The sequence below is a fragment of the Phyllopteryx taeniolatus genome, chromosome 12 (genome assembly GCF_024500385.1).
Source record: "Phyllopteryx taeniolatus isolate TA_2022b chromosome 12, UOR_Ptae_1.2, whole genome shotgun sequence".
NCBI classification, from domain to species: Eukaryota; Metazoa; Chordata; class Actinopteri; order Syngnathiformes; family Syngnathidae; genus Phyllopteryx; species Phyllopteryx taeniolatus.
In genome coordinates this window covers 2,735,255-2,761,353 of record NC_084513.1, presented here as the reverse complement: position 1 = coordinate 2,761,353, position 26,099 = coordinate 2,735,255, and the positions used below count along the sequence as shown (strand labels likewise).

At 41.5% G+C, this 26,099-nt stretch overlaps 1 protein-coding gene across 1 annotated transcript; it reads left to right on the top strand.

Annotated features, from left to right (window-relative positions):
* Positions 1–15,496, top strand: dnajb11 (DnaJ heat shock protein family (Hsp40) member B11). Its single transcript, XM_061792889.1, has 10 exons — positions 1–206; positions 512–668; positions 1,198–1,295; positions 7,148–7,280; positions 9,605–9,747; positions 9,845–9,927; positions 10,997–11,054; positions 11,147–11,258; positions 11,332–11,491; positions 14,591–15,496. The coding sequence occupies exons 1-10, from the start codon at positions 133–135 to the stop codon at positions 14,653–14,655; spliced, it is 1,083 nt and encodes a 360-aa protein (XP_061648873.1). The 5' UTR covers positions 1–132; the 3' UTR covers positions 14,656–15,496.
* The last annotated feature ends 10,603 nt before the right edge of the window (positions 15,497–26,099 follow it).

Genomic DNA, 26,099 nt, shown 5'->3' with positions numbered 1-26,099 from the left:
CCTTGACAAGCCGGAAAAAGGCTCGGCTGTGACTGGCAGCTGGATCCAACCGTCAAAAGAAGCCGGCTCTTCATTTCAACATTTCGTTGCACATATATATATATATATAAATATATATTTAGGGGTTTATATATGGCTACCAAAGGGATGAACCTGTGCACCGTGTGCTGCTTGATCCTCTGGGTTGTCAGTACAGTGTTTGCAGGGTAAGTTGACGCTGGAATGGTCGCAGACGCAGCATCGCCAGCTGGTACACATGTTCCACTGTGATTGGCTCAACCGCTGGAGCGAACAACAGCTTAAGCACTTTGGTTTTTCTCTTTTATTTTATTTTTTTCCCCCCTGTGTTGATGTAATTTTGCCGTTAAATGGAGCGAAGTAGAACTGTATATATAGGCAAAGCTGTGCTTTTGTCTTGTCAAACCAGCCTGTTCACTCGCCCTTTCGCACCAACAAGATGATTATCGGGTCATTTGTCATAGTTTTGAAGTTTATTATCTTTCTCCCGTAGGCGAGATTTTTATAAGATCCTCGGGGTGAGCAAGAGTGCATCAATCAGGGACATCAAGAAAGCCTACAGGAAGCTAGCGCTCCAGTTACACCCCGACAGGAACCAAGACGACCCCAAAGCTCAGGATAAATTCGCCGACTTGGGCGCAGCATACGAGGTACGAGACATTTCCCGAATATGCTTCAGAAGTGATAATCAATACAAAGCGTCAAGATTTTGTCTCCCGGAAGAGCCCGGGCACAGGGCTTTTGTGCGCTGAGCTAGTCGGTTGCCGGTGGAAACATTAGGCTCGTCGTGATTGGTCAACTCCATCGTGTGGCTGCATCTGATTGGCTGGCACAATACCCCCCCCCCCCCCCTAAATAAAAGGTAGTTTGAGATCAGAATTGCAGGTGCTTCATTCTGTTAATTGGTTCGCACTGCTTTGATTACTGAAAAAAAAAAAAAGGTTTATAATATAGTAAAATATTCTAAAATACATTTCAAAAGCTTTATAGCATTGTTACTAACGTTGAACCACTGGCAACAACATCAGGTACACCTGCGTTATGAGAAGAGCATCATCAAAAATTCTGCCTTCACTAAGATAATAATGCTCAGTTTTGTTGGACATTCTACGAGGTATATTAAATTAACAAGGTGTTCATTACTGTGGTGTGTGACTGGTACTCTGTTTCATTTTGGAGGTTCTGTCTGATGAGGAGAAAAGGAAACAGTATGACACGTATGGAGAAGATGGACTGAAAGAAGGCCACCACAGTTCACACAATGATATCTTCTCCAGGTTGGTCTTGTTTACACGTGAAAAACAATAGGCTGATGGATTCTTGACTACTGTTTAGTGATTTGAAACATCTTAACCGATCTTACAAAATCGAGATGACCAACGTACCCTGAAAAAAAAACAACAACAAAAAACTTTGTAACAATTCACACATTTTTTGAAAGTAAATTTGAATGGTGTAATTTTAAGTAAAACTCACTTGCCAGTGTCAAGTAACATGTACTTACTGGTAACACTAACCTTATTTGATGTAAAGACCATTCTTCTTCTTTTCCTTTCGGCTTGTCCCGTTAGGGGTCACCACAGTGTGTCATCCTTTTCCACGTAAGCCTATCTCCTGCATCCTCCTCTCGAACACCAACTGCCATCATGTCTTCCCTCACGACATCCATCAACCTTCTCTCTGGTCTTCCTCTCCCTCTCTTGCCTGGCAGCGCCATCCTCATCACTGATGAGCTCATTTCTAATTTTATCCAACCTGCTCACTCCTAGAGTGAACCTAAACATCTTCATTCCCTCCAGCTCTGCTTCCTGTTGTCTCTTCAGTGCCACTGTCGCTAATCCGTACATCATGGCTGGCATCACCACTGTTTTATAAACTTTGCCCTTCATCCCAGTAGACTCTTCTGTCACGTAACACACCTGACACCTTCCTCCACCCGTTCCAACCTGCTTGGAACCGCTTCTTCACTTCCTGACCACACTCACCATTGCTCTGGACTGTTGACCCCAAGTATTTGAAGTCCTCCACCCTCGCTATCTCTTCTCCCTGTAGCCTCACTCTTCCCCCACCACCCTTCTCATTCATGCACATATATTCTGTCTTACTTCGGCTCATCTTCATTCCTCTGCTTTCCAGTGCATGCCTCAGTCTTTCTAACTGTTCCTCCACCTGCTCCCTCCTTTCACTCCAGATCACAATGTCATCTGCAAACATCATGGTCCACGGGGATTCCAGTCTAACCTCATCTGTCAGCCTATCCATCACCACTGCAAACAGGAAGGGACTCAGGGCTGATCCCTGATGCAGTTCCACCTCCACCTAACATACTTCTCTGCCACTCCAGACTTCCACATGCAGTACTACAGTTCCTCTCTGGGTACTGTGTCATTGGCTTTCTCTAGATCCACAAAGACGCAGTGTAGCTCCTTCTGACCTTATCTGGACTTTTCCATCAACATCCTCATGGCAAATAATGCATCTGTGGTACTCTTTCTAGGCATGAAACCATACTGTTGCTCGCAAATGCTCACTTCTGTCCTGAGTCTAGCCTCCACTACTCTTTCCCATAACTTCATTGTGTGGCTCATCAACTGTATTCCTCTATAGTTCCCACAGCTCTGCACATCACCCTTGTTCTTAAAAATGGTCACCAGCACACTTTTCCTCCATTCTTCAGGCATCTTCTCACCCGCTAGAATTCTGTTGAACAAGCTAGTCAAAAACCCCACAGCCACCTCTCCTAGATGCTTCCATACCTCCACAGGAATGTCATCAGGACCAACCGCCTTTCCATTTTTAATCCTCTTTAACTCCTTTCTAACTTCCCCCTTACTAATCATTGCCACTTCCTGGTCCACCACACTTGCCTCTTCTACTCTTCATTCTCTCTCATTTTCCTCATTCATTAACTCCTCAAAGTATTCTTTCCATCTGTCCAGCACACTATTGGCACCAGTCAACACATTTCCATTTCTATCCTTAATCACCCTAACCTGCTGCACATCCTTCCCATCTCCGGTCCCTCTGTCTGGCCAACCTGTATAGATCCCTTTCTCCTTCTTTAGTTTCCAACCAGGCATACAAGTCATCATATGCCTCTTGTTTGGCCTTTGCCACCTCTACCTTTTCCCTATGTCGCATCTCAACTTATTCCTTTCTCCTCTCCACAGTCCTCTGTGTCCCACTTCTTCTTAGCGAACCTCTTTCCTTGTATGATTTCCTGTACTTTGAGCTTCCACCACAAAGTCTCCTTTCCTGCCAGAAGATAGACTAAGTACTCTCCTGCCTGTCTCTCTGATCACCTTGGCTCTAGTGGTCCAGTCTTCTGAAAGCTCCTCCTGTCCTCCAAGAGCCTGTCTCACCTCTTCCCGAAAAGCCATGCAACACTCTTCCTTTCTCAGCTTCCACCACATGGTTCTCTGCTCTGCCTTTGTCTTTTTAAACTTCCTCCCCACCACCAGAGTCATCTTACACACCACCATCCTTTGCTGTCAAGCCACACTCTCCCTTACCACTACCTTACAGTCGGGAACCTCCTTCAGATTACATCGTCTGCACAAGATGTAATCAACCTCCGTGCTTCTCCCTCCGCTCTTGTAGGTCACCCTATGTTCCTGCCTCTTCTGGGGGGAAAAAGTGTTCACTACAGCCATTTGCATCCTTTTTGCAAAGTCTACCACCATCTGTCCCTCCAAGTTCCTTTCCTGGATGCTGTACTCATCCATTACTTCTTCATCACCCCTGTTTCCTTCACTAACATGTCCATTACAATCTGCACCAATCACGACTCTCTCTCTGGAATGCTCATAACTACTTCATCTAGCTCCTTCCAGAATTTCTCTTTCACCTCTCGGTCACATCCTACCTGTGGGGCATAGCCGCTAATCACATTATACATAACACCCTCAATTTCAAGTTTCAGCTTCATCACTCAATGATGCTCTTGTCACCTCCAAGACATTCTTCGCTTACTCTTCCTTTAAAATAAATCCTACTCCATTTCTCTTCCCCTATAAACCATGGTAACATAATTTAAGCCCTGCCCCTGAACTACTAGCCTTACTGCCTTTCCACCTGATCTCCTGGACACACAATGTATCAACCTTTCTCTTAATCATCATGTCAACCAACTCCTGAGATTTTCCTGTCATAGTCCCAACATTCAAAGTCCCCACATACAATTCTAGGCTGTGTGCTTTCCTCTTCTCTTTCTGCTTAAGAACCTGCTTTCCACCTCTCCTTCGTCTTCGACCCACAGTAGCTGAATTTCCACTGACGGCCTGCAGGTTAACGGTGCCGGGGCAGACGTTGTTAAACCGGGTCACGACCGATCCAGTATGGAATTCTTTAGACCACAGGTGTCAAACTGGTGGCCCAGGGGCCATATCCGGCCTGCCACATCATTTTATGTGGCCTGTGAAAGCAAATCAAAATTGCTAATTGTGTTCTGGTGTAATACCATTGAGATGTTTGCAAGCATTTCTTTGTTACCAATCCCCCTTTGAAAAGAAATGTAATAGTTGAAAAACTTTTTTTATAAGCTTCTGATTTTAAAACTGGTTCTTCATCAATGTGTTGTGTATACTGTAATTACAGTATATGAGGTAATCTTTCATTTATATGGGTCCACAGTCATACGGCCCTCCAAGGGAAGTCATAACTGGCCCGTAACAAAAATGAGTTTGACACCCCTGCTTTAGACGAACGCTCATATTTGTTTGGCAAAGTTTTAAGCCGGATGCCCTTCCTGACGTAACCCTCTACATTTATCCGGGCTTGTGACCGGCCTACAGTTTGCACTGGCATGTGCCCTCCATTGAGCTGCAGAAGAGCATTACAATGGTCAAATCTACTTAAAAGCATGGATGAGCGTCCGCTGGTCTGCTTGGCACATGGAAGCCTTCACTCTGGATATGTTCTTCGGCTGGTAGAAGGCAGTTTCAGTAACTGATTTGATATGACTGTTGAAAGTCAGGTCGGAATCTATCAGTACAACAAGGTTTCAGACTTTGTCTTTGTTTTTTCAAGACGGTGACTCTAGGTTTTTACTAACTGCAATCCTCTTTTCTTTATTGCCAAAAACAATTATCAGTTAATTAAACCACAACAAAACAGTTTTTGTTGTGGTTTAATTGAAGAAAGTTTTGGCTCATCCAGTTATCTGTTTTAGACAGTGACAATTGAACTATAGTCAAAAGGCGACACTGCTAGATATAACTGTGTATCATCTGCAAAGCTGTGATAGTCAACATTAAGGTTCTGAAGAATTTGACCGAAGGGTAGCATATACAGGCTGAATAGGAGAAGTCCAAGAACTGCGTCTTGAGGGACCCCATAGGTCATTGCCATTCGATGAGATTGAACACTACCAAGGTTACAAAAGAACTCCTTTCCTCCAGGTAGGACCTGAACTATTTAAGGACTGTTCAATTTAGTCCTACCAACATTTCCAACCTGTTCAGCAGTATGTTATGATCTACCGTATAAAAAGCTGCACTGAGATCCAACAAGACCAGAATTGACAGCTTTTCAGAGTCGGTATTCAACCTTATATCATTTAGCACTTTGATAAAAGCAGATTTTGTACTGTGAGTTTGGAAACCTAATTTGAAATTTTTCAAAAAGTCCATTTAAGTTCAAGAAATTGCTGAGTTGATTAAAAATAACTTTCTCAACAATCTTGTCTATGAAAGGGAGATTTGAGATGGGTCAATAGCTTGCTAACACGGAAGCGTCCGTCCATTAAGCCTCTTCTAATTTTTAGAAGAGGCTTAATGGCAGCTGCTTTAAGAGCTTTAGGAAATTTGCCTGACTGCAGTGAGCAATTGATTATTTGCTGCAAATCAGGATAGCACAGACTTCGCAATAAGTCAGATGGTATTGAGTCAAGACAGCTGAGAGATGATTTCAGCTGCTGAACTGTTTTCTCTATAGTTTTTTTGGTCAACTGTATCAAATTCTGACGTGGTAATAGAGTTTTTTCTGGGTGGCTTCAGATGTATCATTTGTATGCATAATTTTATCATTTTGCTGATTTGTGCTGATATTTAACCTGTTGGATTGTATTTTTTCACTATAATAAGCAAATTCATTGCATTTATCTGCTGTTCGGAGTTCTGGAGCTATCTAATTCGGGGGAGTTGTGAGCTTGTCAACCTTAAGAAAACATTAAGTAAATATGTCTACCTTTTGACATTTTAAGTAAATTCTACTTAATCTTGTTTGAAAGTTTGAATTGTTTGAATTCTTTACTCGATACAATTAATTTTATGTTGCTCATTTTGTTTTCATAAATGCTACTTGTACCACAAATCACACAATAATGCAGCTCATTGTTTGAATCTTTATGTAACCTAATACACCAAATAAGACAAAACAAACGGTTGTTGAGAAATCCCACAAAATAGGACTAAGCACCACATTTAAAAAAACATTTTTATGACACATTTGTTAGAGTGGAATAAGCAATATAATACAGCAGTAATACATGTTTACTGTTTTGAAAAATGTCAGCCACAATCCCAGAGCAGATCATGGAGAAAGTCATTGTTAATGCACATTACAACACACCATAATCAATCAGGATAATCTTTCAGAGACCTCCATGAATTATTTGCTAACTTTCGGAAGAGGGGGAGGGGGGTGCTCAAATTTGGCCTGATTATCAGTACGTGTGCCCCGCTTAAATTCAAACACAATCTGTTTTACAGAGTTGGTTGAGTTCAGATTTGTTGTCACATTATTCTCCCATAGTGAACAAAAATAATCCAGTCTGGGGTCAAACTGGCACTGTCAAAACCTTTTCATCATACCACTTGTCCTCTTTTCTATCGCTGGCACCCTTCCTTCTGCGGTGACAAAACAAAAACACAAAGAAAGCCAAAGAAAAGGAATGGGCTTTGTGTCACCTTAGAGGTATATTAGTCTCTAAAATCTTACTCAAATTTCAAATTGTATGACCTTTTGGCGCTTTTGACTTTTTCAGGTATGGTTATCACACTTTTTTTGTGTACCCTATGAGGCATATTGTTCGTGAAAATTGCGGTCGACTTCAAGTTGTACGACTGGTGATATATATTACAGTTTAGGGTTACAATTCCTATATTCATTGTTCTGTCCTGCTTTGTAGTTTCTTTGGCGACTTTGGTTTCATGTTCGGAGGCAACCGACAGCAGCAGGACCGAAACATCCCCAGAGGAAATGACATTGTACTTGACTTGGAGGTCACGCTCCAAGAGGTTTACTCTGGGAACTTTGTGGAGGTGAGTTGAACTTCCTGTGTGGAGTTTGCATGTTCTCACAGTGCTTGTGGAGGTTTTCTCAGGATGCTCGGCCTTCGTCCCACATTCTAAAAACAAGCATGTCAGGTTCATTGAAGACTCGAAATTGTCCTTAATGGTGAATGGTTTGTTGTCTATATGTGCCCACAGTGGCAGGCCGTGCATTTGGTACGTGGGCCTTCATCAGTGTGGATTTATCCAATTTAATCCACCTATAATACAACTACTATCACATCACAATTATAGAAGCAATGAATGCAATATAACTGTGCCGCATACAACAGTTTGAGCAGTTTAGAATCAATATTTATCTAATAACATGACAAAAACACACAAATTTAAATATACGGTGGGTACGGAAAGTATTCAGATGCACTTAAAATTTTCACTCTTTATGTTGCAGCCATTTGGTAAAATAACTTAAGTTAATTTTTTCCCCTCAATGTACACACAGCACCACATATTGAGAGACAAAAATGGAATTGTTGAAATTTTTGCAGTTTTATTAACAAAGAAAAACTAAAATATCAAGCAGCCATAAATATTCAGACCTTTGCTCAGTATTTAGTAGAACCACCTTTTTGAGCTAATACAGCCATAAGTCTTTTTGGGAATGATGCAACAAGTTTTTCACACCTAGATTTGGGGGATTTGCCATTCCTCCTTGCAGATCCTCTCCAGTTCTGTCAGGTTGGATGGTGAACGTTGGTGGACAGCCAGTTTCAGGTCTCTTAGAGTCATTGTCTTGTAAGTCAGGGCTGTGGCTGGGCCATGAAGAACAGTTACGGAGTTGTTCTGAAGCCACTCCTTCGGTATTTTAGCTGTGTGCTTAGGGTCATTGTCTTTTTTGAAGGTGAACCTTCGGCCCAGTCTGAGGTCCTGAGGACTCTGGAGAAGGTTTTCATCCAGGATATCCTTGTAATTGGCCGCATTCATCTCTCCTTTGATTGCAACCAGTCTCCCCGTCCCTGCAGCTGAAAAACACACCCACAACATGATTCTGCCACCACCATGCTTCACTGTTGGGACTGGATTGGAGAGTTGACGAGCAGTGCCTGGTTTTCTTCACATATACCGCTTAGAATTAAAAGGCCAAAAAGTTCTATCTTGGTCTTATCAGACCAGATAATCTTATTTCTCACAATCTTGGAATCCTTCAGGTGTTTTATAGCAAACTCCATGCGGGTTTTCATGTGTCTTGCACTGAGGAGAGGCTTCAGTCGTGCCACTCTGCCGTAAAGCCCCGACTGGTGGAGGGCTGCAGTGATGGTTGACTTTCTAGAACTTTCTCCCATCTCCCGACTGCATCTCTGGAGCTTAGCCACAGTGATCTTTGGGTTCTTCTTTACCTCTCTCACCAAGGCTCTTCTTCCCGATTGCTCAGTTTAACCGGACGGCCAGCTCTAAGAAGGGTTCTGGTCGTCCCAAACGTCTTCCATTTAAGGATTATGGAGGCCACTGTGCTCTTAGGAAACTTAAGTGCAACAGAATCGTTTTTGTAACCTTGGCCAGATCTGTGCCTTGCCACAATTCTGTCTCTGAGCTCTTCAGGCAGTTCCTTTGACCTCCTGATTCTCATTTACTCTGACATGCACTGTGAGCTGTAAGGTCTTATATAGACAGGTGTGTGGCTTTCCTAATCAAGTCCGTATAATCAAACACAGCTGGACTCCAATGAAGGTGTAGAACCATCTCAAGGATGATAAGAAGAAATGGACAGCACCCAAGTTAAATATGAGTGTAAAGTGTCTGAAAACTGTGTGATATTTCATTTTTAATAAATCTGCAAATATTTCAACAATTAATTCTCTCACATGCATCCAAGTAAACATACTAGAAACAATGCAGCCAATAGAACCTTGACTTGATCCTCCACCACTGTGCGGCCTGCGATTGGCTACCGAACAAGCCCGGGATGTACCTTGTCTCTCGCCCCAAGTTAGCTGGCATGGAATAGGCTCCAACTCACCTGTGACCCTATGAAAGGTTGATAGATGGCTAATTCTTCAAATGGAAATTCAACTTGCACTCCCATGTATATTTTTTAATGTTCCACGGAGCACCATACAGAGAACCAGATCAAATGTATGCAGAAACTCAAGTACTGATGTCAGATTGAATGGGTATACAACCAGTGCTGGACCTCTTGTGCTAAGGGGTCAGTTATGTGGCTTGCTCAGGGGCACCTCAACAGTAGTCGGCAAACAGATGAGCATCTTCAACAACTGCAGTAGTTGATTTTTTTCTTTTTTTAATGTAAGAAACTGCCGCTTCTTATTTAACATCCTTTTATTTTTGCGCACTAGGTGGTACGGAACAAGCCCGTAGCCAAAGAGGCGTCCGGGAAGAGGAAATGCAACTGCCGACCAGAGATGAGGACTACGCAGCTCGGCCCAGGCCGCTTCCAGATGACCCAAGAGATGGTGTGCGATGAATGTCCCAACGTCAAGTGAGTCCCTGTTTCTTTTTTTTATTCTTATTTATCGCAACCCTTCGATGTACTCTCAATGGAGCATTGCTTTGTGTCATTTGCTTGATCACGCCAGGTTGGTGAACGAGGAGAGAACACTGGAGGTGGAAATTGAACAAGGGGTGAGAGATGAGATGGAGTACCCCTTCATTGGGGAAGGTAAGCTTCCGTTGTCACTTTATGAGATATATTGTTATTTGAAAAACAACAAAAATATGCTGTCTTTGTGGTTCGGCTAAAAAAAAAAAAACAACAACAACACTGAATTCAGAAGTACAGTTGAACCTCCGCATAGTCGTGGTTCATTTGCAAATTCACCTATTTTCAATATTTTTTGGCAAACCTATCTGCTTATTCACTAAAAAAACTATTCACAATTTTTGTGCTCAGGCAAAAGCAATAAAAGTATTATTTTCGTACTGTCTTGTGGCATCTTGGTGTCGAGTAACTATGTTAAAGTGAAACGAGGAGCTTCATTTCAATAATAGTAGTGGTTTGGCCTCTGGGAATGTGGAATCTATAATAAAAAATTAATCTATAAAAAAATTCTGACGGATTTTCCAACTCAACCTGTCAAAATTACCGAAGTGTTGCAAACGATGTCACTTGCCCTAAAAACTCAACTTAAATAGCGCAAATTGGAACATTTGCCACAAGAGCCGTGTGGCCAGTAGAATAGGGCATGCACTTTATTAATCAATTGATTTTTCCTGACTGTACTTATGGAGGATTTTTTTTAATTTTTTTTAAGCCTTTGAAGTGTTCATTCCATGTTTTTGAGAAAATTACACAGAGATGGCAGCCAGTTGTCACGTTGGTAATCACAGAGTAATTGACACCTCCCCGGATGGTTTGCACTGTAATTGCCTATAGATGCCACAAGATGGCAGCAAATGACTACTTTTGTCTAAATGAAGCTCCTCAACTCACTTCAACAGTATCTTGGCACCAAGGTAGGTGGGTTTCTACCAAGCAGTCTATAAACTTGTATGACAGTTACTAATATATTTTACCTTTCCCAATCGTAGTAGAGTAGACGCTGCTTTTAGTTTTCCCCAAAAATAAGTCGCAGTTCTGTGACTGCTGTACATTTCTGGTGCTTGACTTGCTGGCTGTTTTAGACAGATGGATAGATACTTTCTTCATCCTGTGAGGGGAAATTTAATGATTACTTGATGTATTTCAAAATAAGTGTTTTATTCACATATATCGCATTGTGCTTCCACAGGGGAGCCCCACATCGACGGAGAGCCTGGAGATCTGCGTTTCCGCATTAAAGTGCTAAAGTACGAGCCAACTTTGTTTACAACTTCTGACAGAGATTTTGCTGAAAAGATGCATGTGAACATGACACTGAGGAGACGTTCGTCTTTTGTAGACATCGCGTATTTGAGCGCAGAGGGGATGATTTGTACACCAACGTCACCATCTCTCTGGTGGAGGCGCTGGTCGGCTTTGAGATGGACATCGTTCATTTGGACGGACACAAGGTACTGTCCATCATGCACACCATCTTTTGAAGGTGCTGTCAGAGTGCTGCACGTGTGTTCTTCTGTCCGTTAGGTGCACATCGTGCGGGACAAGGTGACCAAGCCCGGCGCCAGGATGTGGAAGAAAGGCGAGGGCTTGCCCAACTTCGACAACATCAACATTCGTGGGTCGCTCATCATCACCTTTGACGTGGAGTTCCCCCAGACGCAGCTGGATGAAAAGCAGAAAAATGGTGAGTGAGTGAAAGTTCAAATCAAAGTTGATGCGTGTGGCCTTCTCTTTTAAAATCAAGATGAAGGCCTAACCAATACTTTTTTGGGAGTACAATAAAAAAGGCTTAAACAGAGCATGCAGTATCACTGAGTGCTTTAATGCGGACCCTTTTAATTCCGAGTTCTCATTTACCATTTTGAGCAGTGATATGGAATTCACCAACTTCTAATTTTAAATTTGAGCCCGCTTACTAGAGCAAGCATAACATTCAAACACTAAAGGTATTTTTTTTAATTAATTATTTGTAGTGAATAACTAAAATATGACTTTTTAATCAAATGGTTATCCATCCATTTTCCATACTGCTTAGCCTCACTAGCGTCAGCCTATCCCAGCTATCTTTGAGCGAGTTGGTGTGCGATGAATGTCACACTGGTCGCCAGCCAATCGCAGGGCACATATAAACAAACAACCATTCACACTCACATTTACACCTACGGGCAATTTAGAGTCTTCAATTAACCTACCGTGCATGTTTTTGGGATGTGGGAGGAAACCGGCGTACCCAGAATAAACTCATGCAGGCACAGGGAGAACATGCAAACTCCACACAGGCGAGGGCAGAGTTGAACCTGGTTCCTCAGATCTGTGAGGCACATTTGCTAACCAGTTGTCCAACGTGCCGCCTCAAATAATTGTGCGTTACTATTTATTTTATTTTTTTTCAGTTTTGTATTTGTTATAACTGGATTTCAAAATTCATCAATAGCAATACTGATGTTTTTTTCGAATAGAAACCTACATTTTGGCTTATTAACCAGTACAGAGACATGTTTGGTAATAACCTAAATAATTTTGGCTTATTAACCAGTACAGAGACATGTTTGGTAATAACCTAAAAAATGTTTAGGTTATTACCAAGCCGGTATATGCGCGACTTAATTACCGTAATTTCTCGTGTATAATGCGCACCCATGTATGACACGCACCCCCAAAGTTGACCTTAAAAACCTTCAACCTATGTATAATGCATGTTTTTGCCTCCACCTATATGATCAAAACATGAAGTATTTTGTTTGTTTTTTAAAAGTATTATTCTGAAGTTAAGCACTTTATTTGAACACATACTTTCTTTTTATTTACTTGCTCTTATTTTGAAATTCACAGCCCTACTTTTATTTAGTGAATGAGAAAACGCACAGTTGTACTCATATGTTTGATTACCCAGGCAGAATTTGTAATTCTTGAAAGAAAACATGAAGGACCAGGTGAAACACACACAATTTTATTTGAATGAGTTTCAAATTAAACTGTCAAGCATTTCAGAAAAGCATTGTCAGTAAACAAAACATAACCATGAATAAATTAATAATGGTTGTTATTATAAAATAAAATAATAATTTCATTCTGCCTTTGTATGTAAACTTATGAGCAAAATTGTACATGTATGCAGTCATATGTACCCCTGTCATATTGGAATGAAAGTGTAGGCTTCGCTTTTTTTTTAATAACTTCTCGGTGGCATACGAGAATGAAATTGTACACCTTTCTGATAACCTCTACGGGGCGGTGGCATATTGGAATGGAAGTGTACAGATTTTTCATAACCTGTAGAGGGCGGCATACATTTATAAAATGTGAGGGTTTTTTCCCCTATACCTATGTATAATCCACACTATTGATTTTTTTTAAAATGCGCATTATAGGTGTGAAATTACAGTACTTCTGCAATCTGCAAAACAGGTTGAAGCACTTCCTCGTTTGAGTGGATGGGGAATGGGACTGGGGACAAAGCACTCGTAGGAACTTTAAATGTCTAAAATGTATTTTTATTAACACAAGATGCCATCAAACATGACAATAGCCGATGTTTAAGCTTCGTTTGTCTTTACGTAAATCATATCGTATTTGTATAAATAAATGATATACATGTATGGTATTTAACTTTGTTCCAAAGAGACCAGCCAAAAAGATATATTTTTTTATTAGCAAGTTTGGATTCATAACATAATCTCATCAACCTGTAGTCAAGCCCATTAGCGTAGCATACACAGGAAGTCCGCTAATATGTTTTCCGGGTTAGGTCACGTGACGTTTCACATATAGCGGATTACGACATTTTTATCTGAAGTTCAATTGACCACTATAAATTCTGGAATAAAATTGGTATTTTCCAAAGAAATTGATTCCCAATTACAATTGCAAACCTAAATTCAGAATATGTATTCCTGTACATTTAGTGTTGTACAGTTTAAAAATGGTCCAGCATCAAATTTAGCTCTGTTGTTGTAGCATTAGCATTGCATATTGTTCAAACCACTACTACGCAACTACCACTCCTTTTGAGTGTGCCTACAGCCCATTGAGTAGTGATGTTACGGGTTGTGCCGAGTCTTTGAGGCGTGTGTCGAGTAATGAAGGGGGCGTGTCCGCGAGGCGCGTACCGAGGCTTGCTTCGTTTGGGGTAGTGGTGGGAAATGATGACTTCGCTGCCCGACTGTAACACGTGACCGCTTCAGGAAGTGGTTCAGAATTTGGCGCGTTGTGTGACTCTTTGACACAGCAATGCAAACCCGTCAAGCAGCTCCGTGAAAATGTGGGTTTATACCATTCTCCAAAGTTGACAAACACATTGCACAAGCTGCCATACTGGTACATCTCAATAAATTATAAGTGACAAAAGCTTAATTTAGTTAAGTAGTTCAATTCAAAAAGTGAAAATCATATTCTGGAGATGCACCACACACAGTGAAATATTTCATGATTTTTATTTTTTTATTCATGTATCATTTTGATGCTTAAAGCAAATGACATCTTCAAATTCACCATCTCTAGAAACTAGAACATAATGTACCAAACTATTATGAAACAAAGGGAAGTGTTTATTGACTCTATATGTATGAGTACTGAAATCAATTGAGTTTTCTACCATATTCAATTTTTTTTTAGCTGTGCCTGTATATGATTGCTACCATTTTGGAAACAGTTACGCACACAGAATACATTCAAACAATATTTTAGTATTTCACGTCGACACAATATTTGGTTACGATGTTTCATGAAGCTTCATCTCGCCATCACTACCATTTCCTCCTGAATGACTTCTATCCTTCTGCAGGTGTTCGTAACCTGTTGAAGCAAGGCTCCATACAGAAGGTGTACAATGGACTACAAGGCTACTAACGTGCCACTCCATGCTGCTTGGACTGACATGTAGATGACAAACAACACGCAAACTACAACAATAACAGCAGCAGCAGCAGAACGAGCGTGACCTGCACCACTTTTCTGGCCACAGTCTATTTATGTTTGTTTTGTTTTCCCGACTCAGGATGTCTCGAATTGATTTGTTTTTACATTTCAAGGTTCTTTTTTGTGCCCCCCCCTTTTTTTTTTTTTATCCAAACCACATTGTCAGGTTTATTTAAGATTATAGGCTGTATAAAAGAAATGGGTGCCGGAGTCAGTTTGGTTTTGTCATAAATCATACAAGTCCAGGGACATTTGCTCATAGACCTTTTATACAGTTAACAGTACGTTTGCAGCTTGCAGAGGTTTTAAGGGGTATTTGCTTCCCCTTTAGGCTTCCAAGGCTCTGTACTCTTTTACACGGTCTTTTGTTCCAATTTGTTTTGTTCATTGCAGAAGAATCATCATGTTGACATGTGAATAACGTAGGAAATATACAGTGCAAAACTGTAAAAATAAAAAAAATGTTTTATGGTTTAGTTTGTAAAGAGTTTTGCACTCCCTCTGGTGCCTCTTTTTGCTTCAATGAAGAAATTATTCCTCTTCCTGACTGGAGAAAGTTTCCAAATGCTACACATTTTTTTCATCATGGTTTAATCTAAAAGTTTTTTTTTTTTTTATTTAGTTTTTTTGGTCAGTCTTTTGTGTTCCACAAAAGTGCGATGCTGCCTCCAACTGTGAAATAACTAATCTTTTTGTTTTGATTTTGGTTTGAAAGCTGATTGGGATTAATTGACGTTTTGGGAGGATGAATAAAGATTTCTTCCGGTTTTGATGATGATGTCATTACCTGAATTCACCAGTAGGTTGTGATGGAGTTCCACATAAGCGTTAATAGAGGAATGAGGGAGCAATGTATTTTAAATTCCTTCATCCTTCCATTTTCCGTACTTATCCTCACGAGGGTCGCGGGCCTACTAGCGCCCATCTTTAGCTGACTCTGGGCGAGAGGCGGGCTTACACCCTGAACTGGTCGCCAGCCAATCGCAGGGCACATATAGACAAACAATCATTTGCAGTCACATTCACACTTGCAGGCCGTTTAGTTTCAATTAACCTGCCATGCATGCTTTTGGGACATGAGAGGAACCCGGAGTACCCGGCGAAAACGTGCAAACTGGAGACTGGATTTGAATCCGGGTTCTCAGAATTGTGGGGCAGTCTGAAATTTCTAATTTTCTTGACTTTTAACAGATATTACCATGATTTTTTTTTTTCACCAAATCCATTCTTAACATTAATTGAACAATAATGTTCTGTTTCAAAAGTTGCTTTCCACAATTTTGGCTGACAGACTTATTTAAATTCTTTGCAGAAATCAATTCACTGAATGCATTATTAACGTAATTATATTTTTAAATCATCCCACGTACTGGCAGGCACGCAGCTACGAGGGTCGAGGGAGGGGTAGAAATGAATTATCATTGGAGGGGATATCGATACATGAGGCCCACGGACATATAAGTCCTCAGCGATTTACACCAGCTCATTCCGTATTTAATAAGGGTCCCCGCTAACATTCAATCCTCCAGTCACGCACAGATCACTGCGTCCTCTTCCACATATAGAGACGTCTCCATGTGCCGCTTTTAAAGGGAACGAAAGGAGCCGATTCGATTGGGCAGGATTGAAGTAGGCTCTGGACATGTCCAGACAAAGCGCAGACGTCCCACTTTTAATTGCGCTGATATAAGTCGGTCCACAAAGTCGCGACAAGTGCAGCGCTGGATTTTCACTATTCACGAAAATGGAGCCCCATGTGGGATTTGCTTTTATGTTGGCTTATTTATTATTATTATTATTAATAAATATTCTTTTTTTTGTGAGGCCACCACCAGAAAGGTAGCAGTGGTGGAAAATTACAGGAAATGGTCTAGATCACTACTGTCAAACTCAAGGCCCGGGGGCCACATCCGGCCCGCCACATCAATTTATGTGGCCCTCGAAAGCAAATCAAGTGCGTCGACTTCATGTTTCTTGCTAAAATACCAACGTTGCAAAACGTCTTCCCTTTTATATAACATTGATTGCAAACATTTTTGTTACCAATCCCTATTTCAAAATAAACTGAATTAACAACTTTTTACTGGCTTCTGGTTTCAAATATAGTTATTCATCCAGCCATCCATTTTCTGAGCCGCTTCTCCTCACTAGGGTCACGGGCGTGCTGGAGCCTATCCCAGCTATCATTGGGCAGGAGGCGGGGTACACCCTGAACTGGTTGCCAGCCAATCGCAGGGCACATACAAACAAACAACCATTCACATTAACAGTCACACCTACGGGCAATTTTAGAATCTCCAATTAATGCATGTTTTTGGGATGTGCGAGGAAACCGGAGTGCCCGGAGAAAACCCACGCAGGCACGGGGAGAACATGCAAACTCCACACAGGCGGGCGGGGCCGGGATTTGAACCCCGGTCCTCAGAACTGTGAGGCAGACGCTCTAACCAGTCGCCCACCGTCCCGTGCCAAATATAGTTATTCATCGATTTTTAAAACATGAGACATTTACTGTATATGTGTTTGCGCTCATGACGGCCCTCCGAGGGAAACCATAACTACGAAGAATTAGTTTGACACCCCTGGTCGAGATGCTCAGTACAATATGAGCAATATAATTAAATATAAAAATCTATATATGTACAGAAAATAATTTTAATGGGCAGATGATACAATAAAAAGTTTAGTTTTTCTTTATTTGAATGTTATTATACAGTAGGTAACTTATTTTACATTTATGACAACAAAGAAAATCCTCACCTTGACTTAACGTACATTTTCAAGGGACCTGTTTTTTTGTTTTTTTTTTTTTTAAACCATGAAATGTTTCACAGTGAAATATTTAAATGTTGCTAAAAACATCACCCATACAGCTATTAAAGGTTTTCGTGAGTAATGACAGCCAGTTGTCAGAGTCAGCAGTTATACTGCCATGTGTGAACCCCCTGTGCTACATTAAATGTCACAGAGATTAGTGGTTCTTTATCTGTAGCCCACCATGCACACACACGACTGACGGGGTCTGCATGGGCGGGCCACACCGACCCTATTGTGATAATTTATAGCCCGCCGAGTGATGTGCACATCTGCATTTAACACAATGCTTATGAATGACTATGAGTTTTTACTTCTACATGTATGTGTGTGCGTGTGTGTGTGTGTGTGTGTGTGTGGCCAGCCATTTGTGCGTCTGTGTGTGTATGTGAGTAATGAACTCCCACGGAGATAACACGGTTGTGGTGCAGGGAGTTGTCTCTTCAAACATCCCATAGTCAGTTTCACACACTACAACTACTTGTCATCCTTCCACCACATTGTGCTTAGTTCTGAAGTGTTGGTAGACTTATGGTCAACTAAAGAATAAGAGAATGCTCAAACTTTGCTTTTTCTGTGCAAACCACAGCTAGACCACCAGTTTATTACTGCATTAAGGACTTGTATTTAACTAAATTTGCACTCTGCATTTATTATTCTCTTCCCATTCACGTACAAGGTAGTCCGCCATATATTTGACCTACAATCATAAACAATAGTATGCTCATGTTTACAGTAACGGCTAGTGTTGTGCCATACTGTAATATTTGGTATCAATCTGATATCAAGTAAATATAGGGACAGTAACATCCAAGGGCGTCAAACTCATTTTTATCAAGGGCCAGATTGTAGTTACAATTTTCCTCAGAGGGCCATTATGACTGAAACCATATAAATGTTTGATTGTCTCATCATATTCCATGCACACAATAAATTGATGTATAACTAGTTTTGAAATCAGAAGTCAAGGATAATAGTTTGTTCAACTATTGTTCAAGTTACTGTAAAGTGGGTTTGGAGGAGTTTGGTAACAAAGAAAAATTATTTTGCAATATCTCCACATTTATTACATATGACAATTTGGAAATTCTGCCCCCAGTATATACATCCCCAATTCCAATGACGTTGGGACGTTGTGTTAAACACAAATAAAAAACAGAATACAATGATTTGCAAATCATGGTCAATCTATATTTAATTGAATACACTACAAAGACAAGATACTTAATGTTCAAACTGATCAACTTTATTGTTTTTAGCAAATAATCATTAACTTAGAATTTCATGGCTGCAACATGTTCCAAAAAAGATGGGACAGGTGGCAAAAAAGACTGAGAAGTCGAGGAATGCTCATCAAACACCTGTTTGGAACATCCTACAGGTGAACAGGCTAATTGGGAACAGGTGGGTGCCATGTTGGGTATAAAAGGAGCTTCCCTGAATTGCTCAGTAATTTCCAAGCAAAGCTGGGGCGAGGTTCACCTCTCTGTGAACAAATGTGTGAGAAAATAGTCGACCAGTTTAAGGACAATGTTCCTCAATGTACAATTGCAAGGAATTTAGGGATTTCATAATCTACGGTCCATAATATCATCAAAAGGTTCAGAGAATCTGAAGAAATTACTCCATGTAAGCGGCAAGGCCGAAAACCAACATTGAATGCCCGTGACCTTAGATCCCTCAGGCGGCACTGCATCAAAAACCGACATCAGTGTAAAGGATATCACCACAGGGGCTCAGGAACACTTCAGAAACCCAATGTCAGTAAATACAGTTTGGCACTACAGCCTTTAGTGTAATTTAAAACTCTACTATGCAAAGCAAAAGCCATTTATAAACAACACCCAGAAACGCCGCCGGCTTCTCTGGGCCCGAGCTCATCTAAGATGGACTGACGCAAAGTGGAAAAGTGTTCTGTGGTCCGACGAGTCCACATTTCAAATTGTTTTTGGAAATTGTGGACATCGTGTCCTCCGGGCCAAAGAGGAACCATCCGGACTGTTATGGACGCAAAGTTCAAAAGCCAGCATCTGTGATGGTCTGGGGCTGTGTTAGTGCCAAAAGGTACATCCAGGTTTTGGAGAAACATATGCTGACATCCAAGCAACGTCTTTTTCATGGACGCCCCTGCTTATTTCAGCAAGACAATGCCAAACCACATTCTGCATGTGTTACAACAGCGTGGCTTTGTAGTAAAAGAGTGCGGGTACTAGACTGGCCTGCCTGCAGTCCAGACCTGTCACCCATTGAAAGTGTGTGGTGCTTCATGAAGCGTAAAATACGACAACGGAGACCCCGGACTGTTGAACAGCTGAAGCTGTACATCAAGCAAGAATGGGAAAGAATTCCACCTACAAAGCTTCAACAATTAGTGTCCTCAGTTCCCAAACGTTTATTGAATGTTGTTAAAAGAAAAGCTGATGTAACACAGTGGTAAACATGACCCTGTCCCAGCTTTTTTGGAACGTGTTGCAGCCATAAAATTCCAAGTTAATGATTATTTGCTAAAAACAATAAAGTTTATCAGTTTGAACATTAAATATCTTGTCTTTGTAGTGTATGCAATTAAATATAGGTTGAACATGATTTGCAAATCATTGTATTCTGTTTTTATTTCTCTTTAACACAACATCTTAACTTCATTGGAATTGGGGTTGTACAATATGGTTTCACAGTCATAACGGCCCTCTGAGTGAAACCATCGACAACGTGGCCCGTAATATAGTGTGTGAGTCGAGTTCCTCGGGGAAGTTTCATTTTCTGAAAAGCTTTAACCTCCCTTGCAAAAATTCCCACAGACACTTGTAAACTTTGTAAAGGATACTGTATGTACATGATCGCTGCACCTGTTTTCAGGCTTCTTTTTTTTTTTTTTTACCTTTTATTCACCATATGATACAATGGAATGTAATGCATTATGTAACTATGTGCTGTAACTATAGCACACTTTAACAGTTTGTCGTCTATATATTTGTATTTGCTTTTATTTTTCTTTGTTTTACTCTGCTGTCTGCTGCCAGGTCAGCATTGCAAATGAAAATAGAAAAGATAGATAGATAGATAGATAGATAGATAGATAGATAGATAGATAGATTGATAGATAGATAGATAGATAGATGGATAGATAGATAGATAGATGGTGTTATCAGATATGAAGGCATATGAAGGGATTGATATTTTTCATAGGTATTTACAGTATAAAAATATGTTTTACAATATAATATTAAAAAACATATGACAGCACCACTGAGTACTTTTAGTGATGTTAAAATATATCTGAAAAGACCTGGGAAAATCTAAAAATCCAAATACACACATACATACGCACACACCACCCACACACATAGACACACACAAGCACTCTCTCACGATTGCCCACTTAGCCGTCCCTTTGCTTGTGCCTCACTTAAGCCTGAAGCTACGCTTAGCAGTTATTACACTCAGGGTCAAGTGTGATCCCACTACTTATCTGCATCAACAACTGGAAAGTGCACACAGCACACGCACACACACACACTCGCATACACTGCCTAGCTAATAAATACTGATTTAGGCAGATGCGAGGATGCTGCCATCATGTGCCCCACAGTTAGTAATTACAAGGGGTTTGGACATGTTATTGATCATAATTAAGACCATGCACATCCCATAAAGAAGCTCATAAACACACATAGCACACACTGTTCATTCCTTATGGCAGGCACAACATTGAATCTTTAGATTCTCACCAGTTGAAGCCATGCAAACGCTGATACTTCATAAAATAATGTATTCGAATTTCATCAAACTAAGTGCAGTTCAGGTAGAAATTTAAAGTTTACGTTGTCACCATGATACTGGTTTAGTTACGGTAAGTATACTAATTTCAGGTCTTCACACAAGGTCGGCCCACCCGCCAGTTTATAATTTTACAAAAAAAAACTCTTGACATATCCATGACATTCCAGGGTCAAACTGTTGCAGTATTTTAGCATTCTTGACTGTCATACTCATGTAAAAAGAAGTTAACCACTGTTAATATTAAAAGACCAAAATAATAAAAGAAACGTTCCTAATGCAAGTGACAAAGATTTAATATAAAGGCGATTCACGACACACATTGTTTTAAAACTCATTCACTGCCATTGACGGCTGTTGAATTCAAATATCCATGTTAACATGGAGGACTGGCAGTGAATGAGTTTTTTTTTCAACATTCATAGTCACTCAAGAGTAAAAATATGTGACCTTAAAAAATTTATGAACACTTCACATCATATTCTGTGTTCTTCCTCACAACCTCTCTTTTTGTGGTTCCAATATGTTTGTAAGTAAAAATGTTGCGCATTTTCTTTATTAAAAAAAGAAAGACATGAAAATGTATGGGGAAAAGTGGTTTATTTCTGAAAATCAATTTTTATTAGAATTATTTTCTATTTAACCACAATATTGCCCAAATTCTATCCTCAGTTTTAACTAATTAATAATAAGCCAAAGGAAATAAAACATGAGGCTCGTGAAAATTCATTCATCAGCAATTTGATGATGCATACCCAATTCCAAAGAAGTTGGAACGTTGTGTTAAACATAAATAAAAACAGAATACAATGATTTGCAAATCATGTTCAACCTATATTTAATTGAATACACTACAAGGGAAGATATTTAATGTTCAAACTGATAAACTTTATTGTTTTTAGCAAATAATCATTAACTTGGAATTTTATGGCTGGAACACGTTCCAAAACTGCTGGGACAGGGTCATGTTTACCATTGTGTTACATCACGTTTTCTGTTTACAACATTCAATAAACGTTTGGGAACTGAGGACACTAATTGTTGAAGCTTTGTAGCTGGAATTCTTTCCCATTCTTGCTTGATGTACAGCTTCAGCTGTTCAACAGTCCGGGGTCTCCGTTGTCGTATTTTACGTTTCATAATGCGCCACACATTTTCAATGGGTGACAGGTCTGGACTGCAGGCAAGCCAGTCTCGTACGAAGCCACGCTGTTGTAACACATGCACAATGTGGTTTGGCATTGTCTTGCTGAAATAAGCAGGGGCGTCCATGAAAAAGACGTTGCTTGGATGGCAGCATATGTTTCTCCAAAACCTGTATGTACCTTTCAGCATTAATGGTGCCTTCACAGATGTATAAGTTACCCATGCCATTGGCACTAACACAGCCCCATACTATCACAGATGCTGGCTTTTGAACTTTGCGTCCTTAACAGTCCGGATGGTTCTTTTCCTCTTTGGCCCGGAGGACACGATGTCCACAATTTCCAAAAACAATTTGAAATGTGGACTCGTCGGACCACAGAACACTTTTCCAACATAAAGAATGATTGCACTTAAACAGCATACAAACATACCATCCATCCATCTATCCATTCCCCTTATCCTCACTCGGAGCCTATCTAGCATATCCTAGCTAACTCTGTGCGAGAGGTGGTGTACGCCCTGTACTGGTCGCCAACCAATTGCAGGGCACATATAAACAAACAACCATTCACACTCAAAATCACACCTACGGGCAATTTAGAGTCTTCGATTGACCTACCATGCTTGTTTTTGGGATGTGGGAGGAAACTAGAGTACCCGGAGAAAGCCCATGCAGGCACGGGGAGAACATGCAAACTGCAAACAGGCAAGGCTGGATTTGAACCCAGATCCTCAGAACTGTGATGCAGATGTGCTAACAAGTCGTCAGAGTGCTGCCGGTACAAACATACCAATTTTTAAAATGTGAAACCCCACACAGGATGAGGAAAACATTAGTGTGTATGCGGAATACCATTATAGTGTGATGCTCAACACACAAGGCCACGCATAACAATATCTCCACCAACAATCAAAAGTGCCCTCCACAAACTGGTAAATAGTAAATGGGCTTTCACTTGTATAGCGCTTTTCTACCTTCAAGGTACTCAAAGCGCTTTAACACTGTTCTCCTTATTCACCTACTGATGACACAGTATCAGGAACAACTGGGGTTTCAGTATCTTGCTCAAGGACACTTGGCCATTATCACAGGATCGAACCCACAACCTTTGGCTTGAGAGATGACCACTCTCCCACCTCAGCCACGCTGCCCAAACCAGAGGTTTGTCATAGTACCAAGACTGACATGCTTGTTGTGGTGAATGACCTGTGACACACATACAATCACTCAAAACAAACTAGTTGTCCTGCAGTAGCGAGGGGGCTTCCTAATTGGCTATCATTGTGTTTCATGTCACAGTCACAGAGTCCATGGCTCAGCCAATCGCTGTGTTGACCACAAATATAAAGATTTGTGATTGTAAGTACTGTACAGGCACAGTGGCCGACTGGTTAGAGAGTCTGCCTCACAGTTCAGGGTTCAATCCCCGGCCCCGCCTGTGTGGAGTTTGCATGTTCTCCCTGTGCCTGCGTGGGTTTTCTCCGGGTACTACAGTTTCCTCACACATCCCAAAAACATGCATAGTAGGTTAATTGAATGGTTGTTTGTTTGTATGTGCCCTGAGATTGGCTGGCAGCCAGTTCAGGGTGTACCCCGCCTCCTGCCCGATGATAGCTGGGATAGGCTCCAACACTCCCGCGACCCTTGTGAGGAGAAGCGGCTCAGAAAATGGATGCATGGAAGTACTGGACAGGTTGAACATTTGCATGTCAATGGAGTAAAAAAATCACATGTAACACATCCTTTACCACTAGATAATCAATCAGTATAAGCAGGCCTTTGCTAACTTTCATTGGAAGGTGGGTAATGCTAAAATTGGGCCATATTATTTGTATGTGTGTCCAACCTCTGACTGATTGAATGATTGATTAAGACATTAATAAGAGCTGTATTTTTGTAGACAGCGCATCTGCGGCATAGTGCAAATGCCGGAGGATTCTGATTTTTGTGAGAGCTCGAGGCTCGCCGCAGGTTTGCCAATTTGGCAGAGCGGTCTGCACCAAGCTGGGTGTTATGGCGCAGTGAGTGTTTGTCCTTGGAGATGAGCCTGGCGTAGCGGTGGCAGAAACTCAGTTGAAATTTCTGCATGCTCAGAACACATTTAACTCCTGGCAAAAGGTAGACTGCTGGTCCAATGCGATTTTGGTGAATGTGATCGGGGCACAGGCAGACATATACTGAGGTCCACGGACATATTTAAATCGCCAGCGGTTTTCACTAGCTCATTCTGCATACCCGCTCACGTTTTCTTTTGCCAGAGCAGTGACAATGCTCCACTCACGCGCGGATGGCTGCGATTACGCATCGTCCTCTTCTGAGATGGCTTGGTCGAGACTGTCAGTTACAGTAACTGCGCCAGATTTAAAGGGAATGTGAGGAGCCGCTTTGGTTGTCGGCGATGACAGTTGGCTGTGAAGACTCCTGCAGTGATGCAGCCAGGCCACTATCAGATCCACTGACCTGCGCTTGTCTACAAATTTAACAACACCGGTCTAACCTGTCTCTGGCGCACAGTTACACCCCCTCCCGCAACAGATTTACGTCGTTCACAAAAATAGGGCCCTAAGTGTTTTGTGTGGGTCGTCATAGTGGAAAGGCTAGTGTGGGCATGAGGACGACGGGAAAAAACTAAACAAAACAAAAAAAGGGGGGTGGGTCTATCTTCTTGCTGAAATAAGGAGCGCTGAGGGACAAAGTCTACAATTTGAGGGATGCCAACGGAAAGCAAACAAAAGGGCAGCGTTTGTGAGGAATAATGCATCTCAGCCGTGTCGCGAGCATGCCGCAGCTTTGAACACTGCTGGAGAGGGCATGGTCCGCGGGCCCGCTGTCTGTGTGCTGCTGTTATATTAAAGCCAGTCTGCTCAAAGGCAAAAAGCCTCAACTATTCAACAATTGAATGGCGGGGCTCTCATTATGGTCCGCGTGGGAGGGAAAAAGTGGTTTTTGAGGTTTTTTCTGCTGCTGTTTATCCCGATGCTTTTCTTCAGGCTAAACATAGTCAACTGTCATTACACTTCTTCCTCACTGTTCACATTTATTTATTTCTGCCCCAATTTTGTCATCTAATGAGCCGTGCTACGTTGTTCCTTTAAGTGGCTGATGGCTCTCCCACATCCTGGCTGGGAGGACAAAAAGTGGCGTGGACCACCTATACGGATGAAAGCCACGCGCCCGTACATGATGCAGCACTCTGTTTACGTGTTGCACTAATCCCTCATAGCGGGACTACCTTCGAAGTTGATCTTTAAAAAAAAAATAAAAAAAAGTATTCCCACTCATCAGGCTGGAGGCCTGGGATTCAGTCCAGAGGAGCCTCCCAACAGGCCCATGAATGGCTCTATATTACAAAAACTGTACACGCACTGTATGAAGACATGTAAATATGTATTAGGCGAGGTTGGGGGTCAAGAGGGAGCGGTGCGAGGTGAAAGCAGGCTTTGTGTCTCCTGCGGTTGAGGCTCCCCCGCTGGTGGCTGATCACAGTTAATAACACAGCGCTGGGCTGTCAGAGGCACTTAAGGGTGACGCTGGGCAGGCGGGGCCCACGCCGGGTCGACATACACCGCCGTCTCTGGCTCTCGAGTACGGACCCCAGCAATCAGCAGCGGGAGCAGGAGGCTGATAAAGAAGCTTG